At 49.1% G+C, this 14,025-nt stretch overlaps 1 protein-coding gene across 1 annotated transcript in view; it reads left to right on the top strand.

Annotated features, from left to right (window-relative positions):
- The window catches only part of EFNA4 (ephrin A4), a 35,457-nt gene extending 23,626 nt beyond the window's left edge, over positions 1–11,831 (top strand). Inside the window, exons 2-5 of the mRNA XM_056853500.1 lie at positions 3,314–3,606; positions 7,486–7,554; positions 9,532–9,591; positions 11,740–11,831. Coding sequence (XP_056709478.1) covers positions 3,314–3,606; positions 7,486–7,554; positions 9,532–9,591; positions 11,740–11,831 — 514 coding nt within the window. The remainder of the gene's footprint in view (positions 1–3,313; positions 3,607–7,485; positions 7,555–9,531; positions 9,592–11,739) is intronic.
- The last annotated feature ends 2,194 nt before the right edge of the window (positions 11,832–14,025 follow it).

Genomic DNA, 14,025 nt, shown 5'->3' with positions numbered 1-14,025 from the left:
GACAGATGGCCATCTAGCCTCTGCTTAAAAACCTCCAGGGAAGGAGAGCTCACCACCTCCCGAGGAAGCCTTTTGATTTAATTTCAACCCGTTGGTTCTGGTCCAACCTTCTGATTGGAAGCCTGAACAGAAAACGAATATCTTACTAACCAATAGCCTCTAAAAGGTGTTACAAGCTTCAACTGGTAAATCTAGAGACCTTGCGACCAAGGGAAAAGTATTTGGAGTAGACATCTTTCTCTAGAACATTGTCGAAACCACTGGGCTAGATGGCCTTTGCGTCAGATCAAGTTCCTGTTGAGTGAAGGGCGCGCAGCCAATTACCTGTTAACGCAGGTCTTGCTTCATTTATCCCCCATCTTTCTCCCCAAAAGGGACACCATTCTCTATTTTATTGTCACAACAACCCTGTGAGGCAGTTTAGGCTGAGCTTGTATGACTGGCTGAAGGTCATCCAGCAGTGGGGATTTGAACCTGTTTCTCCCAGATGCTAATCCATCACTAACCCCTACACCACACTGAGGTGTGTAGCTTCAGTTGAAACCCACTCATCAATAACCAATAACCATGCCTGACCTGACAGTTTATATAGGGGTGAGGTAGTATCACATGGCCTGCTTTGTAGTATCGCATGACCCTCATAGTTGAACTGTGGAACTCCCTGCTCCAGGATGTGGTGATGGCTGCCAACTGGGAAGGCTTTAAGAGTGGACATGTTCATGGAGGAGAGGGCTATCCGTTGCTACTAGTAATTCTAGTCATGATGCATGCCTATTCTGTCCAGTATCCGAGGAGCATGCCTATTATATGAGGTGCAGTGGAACACAGGCAGGACACTGCTGCTTCAGTCTTCTTGTTTGTGGGCTTCCTAGAAACACTTGGTTGGCCACTGTGAACATAAGAACATAAGCCATGCTGGATCAGACCAAAGCCCATCAAGTCCACATACAGGGGCCAACCGGGGCCTCTAGGAAGCCCACAGACAAGACGACTTCAGCAGCATTTATCCTGCCTGTGTTCCAAAGCACCTAATATAATAGGCATGCTCCTCTGGTCCTAGAGAGAATAGGGATGCATCACGACTAGTAGCCATTTTGACTAGTAGCCATGGATAGCTCTATCCTCCATGAACATGTCCACTCCCCTCTTAAAGCCTTCCAAGTTGTCAGCCATCACCACGTCCTGTGCGAATAGGCTGCCGGACTTGATGGGCCTCGGTTTGATCCAGCATGGCTTTTCTGACATTCTGATGTCCTCTCGGAGTTAAGCAACCTCCTTAGTGGTCATCCATCGGTTTGTATGGAGCACGGCTGCTTAGCCTCTTTCGGACCCAGGCTCCAGATCCCGCCGTGGGTTCGAATCTCGGCACTGTGGTTCCCTTGGAACTTCAAGGCGGAATTTGAGGCTCGTCGGGGAAGGAAGGTTCGAGGTCTGCGGAGCTTCCCAGGCACGGGTGCTCCCGGGCCCCCGCTCTCCAGCCGTGGTGCGCTCGCTGTGCTTCGTGCACAGATTTTGGGATGCCCCCTTGCTGGTGGCTGCATTCCCCGCCGATGCATCACACCCAGTTGGGGGGCCGGGCGGTACCTTCAGGCGCGAGGGCTTTTGTCTTTGGGCTGGGCTGGCGGCCCATAACCCCAGGGGCTCCCCTTGGCCCTTTTAGCTTCCAGCCACTTGAATTAATCGGAGCTGACGTCTGCTTGTTTAGCGGCGCTGAACAGCTGGACCTCGGCCGTGGGTGGGAAGCACCCCCCTCGCCATGTCCCCCCTTTCTCATTCAGGGGGTTCTGGAGAGAGACCTTTCCTCGTGGCGCAAAGCTCGGACTTCGGATAGTGCTGAAGAAGGAGCCGTGAGAGCCAACGCCTGCATTTAATGAGGATTGATGTTGTTTATTAACGTCTTATTTCTGGAATGTACTGGCCGTTTTTTTTTTTTTAGCGAAAAAGAACCTCAAAGCGATTTGGGATTATAAAAACATATCGGCGAGGCAAAGGAGAATATTAGAGCTTTAAATAGGATAAACCAGTAATTTCCAAGCTCTGGGCTGGGCACATTAGTGTGCTGTGAGAAAATTGGTAGTGCACCGTGAGAAAGGAGGTAATGAAATAATTAAAGGCTCTTGAGCCCGAAGGACCCACCCACATAGAGCTGCCTGTTGCATCTCTGTGTGAGTCACTGCTCTGACTGTTCCGCTTAACAGTCAGCCTTCCCTTTGGGAGGGGCTGTGGCTCAGTGGTAGAGAATCTGCTTGGCATGCAGAAGGTCCCAGGTTCAGTCCCTGGCATCTCCAGTTAAAGGGACGAGGTGATGTGAAGGGCCTCTACCTGAGACCCTGGAGAGCCACTGCCCGTCTGAGTAGACCATACTGACTTTGATAGACCAAGGGTCTGATTCAGTATAAGGCAGCTTCATGTGTCATGTGTTTAACCGCTCCCATTACTGGAATGCAGCCACCCCATAACCTTTCAGAGGAGGTGGCCTGTTAAATCTCTGTGTGAGTCTCTGCTCTGACCTTGCCTCCTTCTAATTAAGACTGTTTTTGGGTGGAAGAAGCAGCATACCGTAAATTGCAACTTGGGAAAAAGCAAGGAAGATATCAACCAACCTCTTCAAGGAGTAGGGTTGTCAGCTCTGGGTTGGGAAATACCTGGAGATTTTTGGGGTGGAGCCTGAGGAAGGCAGGGCTTGAGGAGGAGAGGGACTTCAGTGGAGGTATAATGCCATAGAGCCCACCTTCTAAAGTGGCCATTTCTCTGAGTGGATCTTGGTCGCTTGGTTGTAGTAGCAGGAGATCTCCGGCCACTACTTGGAGGCTGGCAACCCTACCAAGGAGCTATACTCTTCCCTACAACCCTGCCCTGTGACAGCTAGAAATCTTGTCTGGCAGCTTCTGAGATTTTCTTGTGTCTACATCCTTGTATTTGCAACCATGAGGAGCAGAAACTTGTTTTTAAAGAGTGAGAGAGTGCTGAGAAAACTTAATTTCTGCCCTTAAATGCCGCCACATTTAATCCAAATTATGCGTGTTGCTTCCCCGTCTTCTGTGGAAATGAAATAGGGGATGGGCTGTGGCTCAGTGGTAGAGCATCTGCTTGGCACACAGAAGGTCCCAGGTTCAATCCCTGGCATCTCCAGTTAAAGAGACTAGGCGAGTAGGTGATGTGAAAGACCTCCGCCTGAGACCCTGGAGAGCTGCTGCCGGTCTGAGTAGACAGTACTGACTCTGATGGACCAAGGGTCTGATTCAGTATAAGGCAGCTTCCTGTGTTCATGTGAAATTCGATATTGACCCATCTGGTTATTTCATCATGGCAGATTCGTCGACGAGGACTATGCCGTTCAAGTCTCCATCAACGATTACCTGGATATTTACTGCCCACACTATGAGCAACCCTTGGCTGTTGGGGCCCCCGAGACCTTCACTCTTCTCATGGTCAACGGCGAGGGTTACCACGGCTGCTACGAGACCCCCGGAGCTTTCAAGCGTTGGGAATGCAACCGCCCCTATGCCCCCTACGGACCCGTCCGGTTCTCAGAGAAGATCCAGCGGTTCACTCCCTTCTCGCTGGGTTTCGAGTTCCAGCCTGGACGTGACTACTACTATATTTGTGAGTCGAGCTTCCACCGAGAGAGGGATAGTTAGCAGGCGGACGGTTTTATCCTAAATCGAGTCCCGCCCTTCTAAACCCATTGACTTCAACGGACTGAGAGAGGCACAACTCTGTTTAGGATTTCTCTGTAGCTGTCTGCCTTTGGATGTCAATGTAATTGACATAAATATGCCGAGTGGCTGAAACTAAGTGGGGGTATCTTTTCTCGAAGATATCAGTAGTATTCATACTAAATAGATTTTGAGTCCAGTAGCACCTTAGAGACCAACGAGATTTTCAGGGTACGAGCTTTCAAGAACGAAAGCTTCCTTCACCAGACTCTCGAAAGTTCATACCCCGAAAATCTTGTCGGTTTCTAAGGTGCCGCTGGACTTGAATCCGGCTGTTCCACTGCAGACCAACATGGCTACCCTCTGAAACTATAATCACACTAAATAATATCTTAAAGAAAAGGGACCTCTATTGGGGTTCAGCTAATATATATTATTCTTTGTACAGCTACTTTATTAATTGAAATAATTTAAATGAGAATAATAATAATACATTTTTATTTATATCCCGCCCTCCCCTGGCAATGCAAGAATCAGGGCGTCTAACAACATAGTTGAAATGTGTGTGTGTGTGTGTGTGTGTGTTAAGTGCCGTCAAGTCGCTTCCGACTAATGGCGACCCTATGAATCAATGTCCTCCAAAGTGTCCTAGCCTTAACAGCCTTGCTCAGGTCTTGCAAATTGAGGGCTGTGGCTTCCTTTATAGTGTCGATCCATCTCTTGTTGGGTCTTCCTGTTTTCCTGCTGCCTTCAGCTTTTCCTAGCATGACTGTCTTTTCCAGTGACTCTTGTCTTCTCATAATGTGACCAAAGTTTGACAGCCTCAGTTTAGGCATTGTAGCTTTTAGGGTCAGTTCAGGCTTGATTTATTCTAAAACCCACTGATTTGTTTTTTTGGCGGTCCAGGGTATCCGTAACACTCTCCTCCAACACCACATTTCAAAGGAATCTACTTTCTTCCTATCAGCTTTCTTCATTGTTCAGCCTTCACTCCCAGACATAGTAATAGGGAATACGATGGCATGAATTAACCTGATCTTGGTTGCCAGTGACACATCCTTAGATATCATTAGCTAATGATAATACCAAACTTTGTGAGAGTTTTTCTTAAAGACGATGATGATGGTGATACTACTACTACTACTACTGCCACCACCACCACCACCACCACTACTGCTACTGCTACTACTAATACTACTACTAATAATAATAGCTTCAAGAAAGGTAATCCTATTGCAGGCTAATTAATAATTTATTTCGATTAATTTATGGTGATTTATGGTGATTTTATGTAGTGCATTTATGTATGTATGGGCAGCCACGAAGGAGCTAGAAAAGATTCTTAAGTGTAAGGATGTGTCACTGGCGACCAAGATCAAGTTAATTCATGCCATCGTATTCCCTATTACTGTGGACTGTTGTGAAAGCTGGACAATGAAGAAAGCACATTCCTTTGAAATGTGGTGTTGTAGGAGAGGGTTAGGATGTGTCACTGGCAACCAAGATCAGGTTAATTCATGCCATCGTATTCCCTATTACTATGTCTGGGTGTGAAGGCTGGACAATGAAGAAAGCTGATAGGAAGAAAGTAGATTCCTTTGAAATGTGGTGTTGGAGGAGAGTGTTACGGATACCCTGGACCGCCAAAAAAACAAATCAGTGGGTTTTAGCATAAATCAAGCCTGAACTGATCCTAAAAGCTACAATGCCTAAACTGAGGCTGTCATACTTTGGTCACATTATGAGAAGACAAGAGTCACTGGAAAAGACAGTCATGCTAGGAAAAGCTGAAGGCAGCAGGAAAACAGGAAGACCCAACAAGAGATGGATCGACTCTATAAAGGAAGCCACGGCCCTCAATTTGCAAGACCTGAGCAAGGCTGTTAAGGATAGGACACTTTGGAGGACATTGATTCATTGGGTCACCATGAGTCAGAAGCAGCTTCACGGCGCTTAACACACACACACACACACACACACACACACACACACACACACAATGATATCTAAAAGAAAAAAAACTTCCTTTTGACAGTTGACAAATAAGCATATTGATTTCAAGTAGCACGATTCCAGGAAATAGTAATAGTAATTTAATCATTTTTGTTTGCCGTCAAGTCGGAGCTGACGTACAGCGGCACCCCCCCTCCATGGAGTTTTCAAGGCAGGAGATGAGCAGATATGGTTTGCCATCGCCTGCCTCTGTGTAGCAACCCTGGACTTCCTTGGCGGTCTCCCATCCGAGTACTAACCAGGGCTGACCCTGCTTAGCTTCCAAAATTTGATAAGGTCAGGCTAGCCTGGGTTGTCCAGGTCGGGGCAATGTAATGCTAGCAATAATATCATTAATAAATTAATTAATTTCACTTCATTTCTACCCTGCCCTCCCCAACCGGAGGCCAGTCTCAGGGCGTCTCACAAACCCAGAATTGGTAAAATGATTTAAAAAATTATTAAAACCACAGTTAAAACAGCCCGGTACAATCTAAAAAACGAGGACAAAAATGTCCAGTGGTGCCAAAAACCCAAACATCTGGCTGTAACCGGGAGAGCAGGTGGATAGGCCCCAACGGTGGTATCGGCAAGAGGGCAGAAATAGCAGCGGGATGGTAAGAGGTCAGGGAGGCCAGTGTTTATAGGTGAAACTGTAGCTGACCTCAACCGTAAGCCTGGCGGGTCTTACAGGCCCTGCGGAATGCTTTGAGATCCCGCAGGGCCCTGATCCTATGAGGAAAGGTTGAAGGAGCTGGGTATGTTTAGTCTGAAGAGGAGAAGATGGAGAGGTGATATGATAACCATCTTCCAGTACTTGAAGGGCTGTCATAGAGAGGAGGGTGCCGAGTTGTTTTCTGTTGCCCCAGAAGGTCAGACCAGAACCAAGGGGTTGAAATTAAATAAGAGTTTCCGTCTAGACATCAGGAAGAACTTTCTAACAGAGCGGTTCCTCAGTGGAACAGGCTTCCTCGGGAGGTGGTAAGCTCTCCTTCCTTAGGCAGATGATGAGAGGGAGGGCATGGAGTAGGGCATGGAGTAGGGGGTCACTGGGGGTGTGGGGGGGAGGTTGTTGTGAAATTCCTGCATTGTGCATGGGATTGGACTAGATGACCCTGGTGGTCCCTTCCAACTCTATGATTCTATGATCTCACTAGGGAGACGATTCCACCAGATGGGGGTCAGGGCAGAGAAGGCCCTGGTCCTGGTTGAGGCCAGCCAGATACTCTTAATGGTAAAGAGATGATGGTGTGCAGTGGTTAGAACCTAATCCTCCCCCTTCCCCCCACACCAGCCGGTGACTTATACCCAGGGTGCTTCCTTATCTGCAAGTAGGGTTATCCCTAGCAAAACTTTGACGCCTTCACGAGAGGCAGAAATTCAGGAGGTGTGTCTTCCCTCAGCTTGAGGAAAGCTTCACCCTGGAACATCTGTTCCCCTGGCTGCTAATGCATGCTTTTAGTCTTCTGAATTCAAGATCCCAACCAGAGATCTTCTGGAGCACGTCTAATTTGGCCTCAAATTCTAGACTTCTGTTTTGCAATTTTATCCATCTGCCTTTCTAGGCACTTCATTGTGTGTGTGTGTGGGGGGGATTGTTTCTATTTAGAGAGACATTGTCCTGTAGTGGTTAGAGCGACGGACTCTGATTTGGAACTTAGGTTCGGATTCCCGCTCAGCCATGGAACCTCACTGGGTAATCTTGGGCCAGTCGTGTGCTCTCGGCCTCATAGTTCACCTCGAGTAGGTGAAAGGCAGGGTATAAATGAAGTTAGTAAATAAATAGATTGAGCATTCGTTCTCCATCTCACAGTCGGCTTTCTTTTCCTCCCAGCCATCCCCACTGCAGAAAGCCCGGGACGTTGCTTGAAACTACGAGTCTCCGTCTGCTGCAAAGTAACCAGTAAGTCTGTTTTCAGGACGTCTTTGCACCCCCCGAGTTGCCAACCTCCAGGTAGCACCTGGAGATCTCTTGCTATTACAATTGACCTCCAGACGACCAAAGTATCTCCCCTGGAGAAAGTAGCTGCTTTGGAGGGTGGAGTCAATAGCATTTTATCCTGCTGGGGTCCCTCCCCAAACCCCTCCCTCCCCAGGCTCCACTCCCAGAATCTCCAGGTATTTCCCAAGCCAGAGCTAGCAACTCTACCCTCCTTCTCCTGAGCCCCAATCCTCAGATTTCCCTGTTTGCAAGATTGGGTAGGGTCTGCTGCATCAGGAAAAGCCTCATCCTTTGTGCCCTGATGTTGGACCTCCAGAGGAACTGGTTGGCCGCTGTGTGAGACAGGATGCTGGACTAGATGGACCACTGGTCTGATCCAGCAGGGCTCTTCTGATGGTCTTCTGAAGCAATTTTCTTCTGGTGGTGTGGGGGTGGGATTTACACACATCCCACGCCTTCAAAGACTCTTGGATGTTCTGCTTTAAAGCAAGCCTTGCCCCAGTCTATTTCTCACCCCTGAGCTGCTGTGCCACAGGTGGTATTTTCCCAACACCTGTTGCATTCTTATTGGCTGGCGCCAGGTCTACAGACTGTACCCTATTGGCTCGCTCACTGCCTAAAAAGAACTCCCTTCTGCATGTAGAAAGCTAGTGCCTCAGGGAAAGAGGTTCTAACTCTGCTTCTGTCTGCCATTCTGGCTTTCCACTAGCTGTAAATTTCTTTTTAACATAAGGGTATATTCAAAAGTATTCTTCCCACCCGCCCACCCCCACTTTAGAATCTGAAGGAGTGCAGTCTGTTTGATCGTTAACTTGATTGATGTATTTTAAAGATTTATTCCTTGCCTTTTGATCCATCAGTCTTCAAGGCAGTTATAAAGAATAGGCTTGAGGAAGGGGGATTTGGTCAGGGGAGAAGGAAAACTAGAGAGGGACAGAGGGAAGTATACTGGGCCAAGAGATGTAAAACTGAAAACAGGAGCTATGCCATGGGGGCAGATTCATAAGAACATAGGAAAGGCCCTGTTGGATCAGACCAAGGTCCCTTAGGTCCAGCAGCCTGTTCACACAGTGGCCAACCAGGGGCCTCTTGGAAGCCCACAACACAACTGCAGCAGCATTATCCTGCCTGTGTTCCACAGCACCTAATATAACAGGCATGCTCCTCTGATCCTGCAGAGAATAGGCATGCATCATGACTCGTATCCATTTTGACTAGTAGACATGGATAGCCCCAACCTCCATGAACATGTCCACTCATAAGAACATAAGAAAAGCCCTGCTGGATCAGACCAAGGCCCATCAAGTCCAGCAGTCTGTTCACACAGTGGCCAACCAGGGGCCTCTAGGAAGCCCACAAACAAGACGATTGCAGCATTGTCCTGCCTGTGTTCCACAGAACCCAATATAATAGGCATGCTCCTCTGATCCTGCAGAGAATAGGCATGCATCATGACTAGTATACATTTTGACTGGTAGCCATGAATAGCCCTCTCCTCCGTGAACATGTCCACTCCCCTCTTCAAGCCTTTCAGGGTGGCAGCCATCACCACATCCTAGAAGTATCTCCGGAATGAACCCGGCCACGAAAAACTGATACTGGATCTCAACCTGCTGGTTTAGAGTAGGCACCACAGATAAGCCTGTTTGTGAGGCCTGCCCCCCTGGCTATAGAATCATAGAGCTGGAAGGGACCACCAAGGTCATCTAGTCCATCCCCTGCACAATGCAGGAAATTCACAACTGCCTCCCCACCACACACCCCAGTGACCCTTATTCCATGCCTTTTTAAAAAAAAAGATGGTGTACACGGAGGCAGCTGGCTTGTACCTCGATAGACCGGGTCTATGTTTTGGGAGGCAGGGTCACCTCGCAGGCAGGGCAGGTCTGGGTAATCCTATCGGCGTCTTTTGGACTGAGCTGCTTATTTTGTTTCTAGCTGTGGAACCAGTGACAGAAGGTCCCAAGTCTCAACCACGCGGGAGAGGCAGCTCGGAGGGTAAATATTGGGGGGGAGGGGGCCATGGGTCAGGCAGTACTGACTTGGATGGACCACGAGTCTGGTTCAGTATAGGGAAATTTCTCGTGTTCATCCCTGGAGCGTGAGGAGACGGCTGTTTTTTGTGCTTAAGACGTGATGGGGAGATAACCCCACTGATAAATATTGATTCTTTTTGTTTGCTTATTATGATTTAACCGACCCAAGCCCAGTAAATGTGCAGAGGAACTTAACAGAGGAAGATAAGACAAAAAGAAAAGACAAATCCCTACCCTCAAGGAGCTTACATGTTTTAGATTGAAAAATGAGAGGGGAAACAACAGGGAGTGCTGTGACCCCCTCTGACCAGCCCAAGGACTCGCACTCAGAGTCTTCAGGAGCAGAACCCCAGGGGCTGAGGCTGGTGGCCTCTTCCTCTTCTTCCCTTCAACCTGTGATTGGTGCAAGGATCTCAGTTGGTGGGGAAGATTTTTCTCTGGTCTGAGGCCTTGGACGGCCACTGCCAGCCAGAGTAGACACTAGAACCAGCGTGGTGTAGTGGTTAAGAGTGGCGGTTTGGAGCGGTGGACTCTGATCTGGAGAACCGGGTTTGATTCCCCCACTCCTCCACATGAGCGGCGGAGGCTAATCTGGTGAACTGGATTTGTTTCCCCACTCCTCCACACGAAGCCAGCTGGGTGACCTTGAGCTAGTCACAGCTCTCTTAGAGCTCTCTCAGCCCCACCTACCTCACAAGGTGTCTGTTGTGGGGAGGGGAAGGGCAGGTGATTGTAAGCCGATTTGATTCTTCCTTAAGTGGCAGAGAAAGTTGTCATTTAAAACCAACTCCTCCTCCTCTTCTTCTTCTTCCCTTCGGCCTGTGATCGGCGCCTGAACATTCACAATCGGCAGGCAACGCTTTTCAGGGCACAGAGAGAGATGGTGTCGCCTGCTAGCACCACAGGGTTGGTTAAAAAAACGCAGCCGCAGCAGTCTGAATAAAGAAGTTAGCAGCATTCGTAAACAGCTTCACAAAAAGAACAGCTTTTGAGGGGGCGAGGAGACCGAGGTGGCGTGGCATAGGAGCTCTGGGCAAGAGTGCCAGGCATTTAAGGGGCAGCGGGAGCGAAGGGGGAAAGCAGCTTGGACTTTGGCACGGTGGGGCCGGAGAAGGGAAACGGAGGGGGGGAGTTGGAGCGGAGCCACGGAGGGCTTTAAAATCTTGTTTGAGTTGGACGTGGGCGAGAGCAGGAGCCTAGAGGCTGAAGTAGAGTAGCGCGGGTGCGGGGCTGAATGTATTCCTTGACTTTTTTTTTTTAGAAAGGCCTGTTTCATATTTATTTAACCCGCTCATAAATACTGCTTTTCTTCAAGTGCGAGGGGAGCAGTTCGCAGAATGTAACTTAAACCCTGCCAAAAGCACCAGCGGGAAAGTTCAGTTAAGGGAGACCAGAGCGGGCGGTTGGGGGCACAGTATGCATTTTGTTGTCACGTATCCAGTTGGGAAGCGGCTCCCGAAAAATGCAAACTCCCGGGATTCTGGAGTGAATCCGGTTTAGGTCAGGTTTGGAGCGGTGGACTCTGATCTGGTGAACCGGGTTTGATTCCCCACTCCTCCACATGAGCGGCAGACTCTAATCTGGTGAACCGGGTTTGTTTCCCCACTCCTCCACATGAGTGGCAGACTCTAATCTGGTGAACTGGATTTGTTTCCCCACTCCTTCCCATGAGCAGTGGACACTAATCTGGTGAACCGGTTTTGATTCCTACTTCTCCAAATGAGGGGCGGACTTTAATCTGGTGAATTGGATTTTTTGCCCCACTCCTGGATTTGTTGCCCCACTCTAATCTGGAGAACTGGGTTGGAATCCCCACTCCTCCACATGAAGCCAGCTGGTTGATCTTGGGCTAGTCACCATTCTCTCCAAACTCTTTCAACCCCACCTGCCTCACAACCCCACCTGCCTCTTTCAACCCCACCTGCCTCTGTTGTGGGGAGGGGAAGGGAAGGTGATTGTAAGCTGGTTTGATTCTTCCTTAAGTGGCAGAGAAAGTCGGCATATAAAAACCAACTCTTCTTCAAATTTGGGGCATGTACCCTGCTTTTTGCGTCATCCCTGCCAACTGTCCCCTTCTAGTACCAACTGCCCCTCCTTTTCCTCTCTGCAGATGCCGTTGTAGCGCCTGGACGCAGCTCGGCTCCCTCCTGGCCCAGCCATCTCTGCCTCGGGCTCACCCTCATCCCCCTCCTGGGGCTCTGACCCCCGGGAGGGCCAGCTGGGCTCCTTCGCTGAGAGTCCAGGCCAGGCTGGGGGTATGAGATGGCTGTGCGTCCCCTCCACCCCGTCCCTCCCCCAGTCGCGAGGATGCTGGATTTCTCACTTGGCACTTTAGAAGCCAGAAGAGGCCTTCCCCGAGCTGTTCCGGAACCACTCTGCAGAGCTGATCTGTGTTCCTGACTGCCGAGGGACTGGAGCGACCCCGGGACTGGGGGAATCACCAGCCTCCATCAGCGTTTGGGACTTCGGGCAAAGAGGAAGACTTTGGCTGGCAGGTAAGTTGTGTGTGTTGCAAATGGAAGAAGGAAGGAAAGCCTTTAGGAAAAGCATATGTGGGGGAATCAAGTGGGGGAGAAGTCCTGTACTGGGGAGGGTGGAACGCTTGCTTGTATTGCATTGTATGCGGTGGTGGAACGGGCTGTTAAGTCGCAGGTGACTTATGGCAACCCCTCATGGGGTTTTCAAGAAAAGAGAGGAGCAGAGGTGATTCTATGATTTTGTCTCTATGTTTCTATCACCTACTGCCAGATCTTTTAAATGGAGATGCCGGGGATTGCACCTGGGACCTTCTGCATGCCAAGCAGATGCTCTACCACTGAGCCACAGCCCCTCCCCAAAACAGTTTCCGCCTAGACATTAGGGAGAACTTCCTGACAGCTACTGAGTAGTTCCTCAGAGGAATAGGCTTCCTTGGGAGGTGGTCAGTGCTCCTTCCCTGGTGGTTTTTAAATGGTTAGATGGCCATCTGTCAGCAATGCTGATTCTATGACCTTAGGCAGATGATGAGAGTGAGGGCATCTTGGCCATCTTCTGGGCAAGGAGTAGGGGTCAGTGGGGGTGTGGGGGGGGAGGTAGTTGTGAATTTCCTGCATTGTGCGGGGGGTTGGACTAGATGACCCTGGTTGTCCCTTCCAACTCTATGATTCTATGAACAGGCACCTTGTGAGGTTGGTGGGGCTGAGAGAGTTCAGAGAGAACTGTGACTGGCCCATGGTCATCCAGCAGGCTTGATGTGGAGGAGTGTTGAATCGAATCTGGTTCTCCACCGTTCTTAACCACTACACTGCACTGGCGGAAGCAAAGAAAGGGCTAGATCGATTGGTATTGCTAAAGAGAACATTGCTGGGGACCAGGGACCCAAAAACCAGATATCTCTGAAAATAGAGCCTCTACCTAAAGTTCTGCAATCTTGGCAAAGGCTATGGGCCTTGAATTTAAAAAGTGATAAAAGTATGTTTACAGAGGAGGAGAGATCAAGTGACTCTCGTTCAGCTGGGTAGCTAAACAGCACCCCCATGGACGGAAGCAGTATACCTGCCAGCGGCAAACGCAGGGCAAAAACCACAAAGCGATTTCCTGCCTCGCTTGTGTGTATTCCAGAATGCATTTACTTAAAATCAGACAGATCTTGGGTCTGACCCTGCTGGGCTCTGTTTGTTACTCAGTGGGGAAAGGAACTCTGAACATGCTCAGAGGTGCTTTCTGGTTTAATTGCCTGCTCTGGTTTTAGAGGTGAATGACAAGCCCTGTGTTAAGTAGTGAGCTCCAATGCTGAGTGGGGATTTGAACCTGAGTCTGCCTGGTTCCATCCAGGGGCGTTAGGCCAGTTGTCTTCTGTTGGTCAGTCCTACCTGCAGGGCTGTTATGAGGATAAAATGTAGGTAGGAGAGTCACATATGCTGCCCTGAAACTCTATGGGAGAAGGCTATGAAATGAATCTAAAAAATTTGTTTGGTGTTGGAACCCTGGCTCTGAGTATGCCCGGATTTTCCCCCAACCCCAGTCTTCCAAGGACCTAGGAACATCATAATGAAATTTATAATGAAATTTCACTGGTGTTTTTTTTAAACATGATGTACTTTATTGCTACATCTTCCAGTGTTTAAATTGTTTTCTTTCCCCCTTTTGCTTTTGGCTGTGATTTAATGACTCTTAATGCTCTTTTTAATGACCCGGCGTGCCACTTTTATGCCCGTCGATAAATAAATAAACGGGAAATGGCCTCCAACGCTTAATCGAGACTCTCCCTGTCTCTTCTTTTAGGATCCTCTCTCTGTCCAGATTCCGACGGACGCCGGGAGCCAAGATACTTATTTTCCACCCACCCACCCCGCTGTCGGCGATGGTGTCAGGATGTGGAGCCGGTTCCCGACGAATTCGCATTTGGGTTACGGGG

The sequence above is a fragment of the Euleptes europaea genome, chromosome 7 (genome assembly GCF_029931775.1).
Source record: "Euleptes europaea isolate rEulEur1 chromosome 7, rEulEur1.hap1, whole genome shotgun sequence".
Taxonomy (NCBI): Eukaryota; Metazoa; Chordata; class Lepidosauria; order Squamata; family Sphaerodactylidae; genus Euleptes; species Euleptes europaea.
Note: the sequence above shows the minus strand (reverse complement) of the source record. Positions and strands in the feature narration are given on the sequence as shown.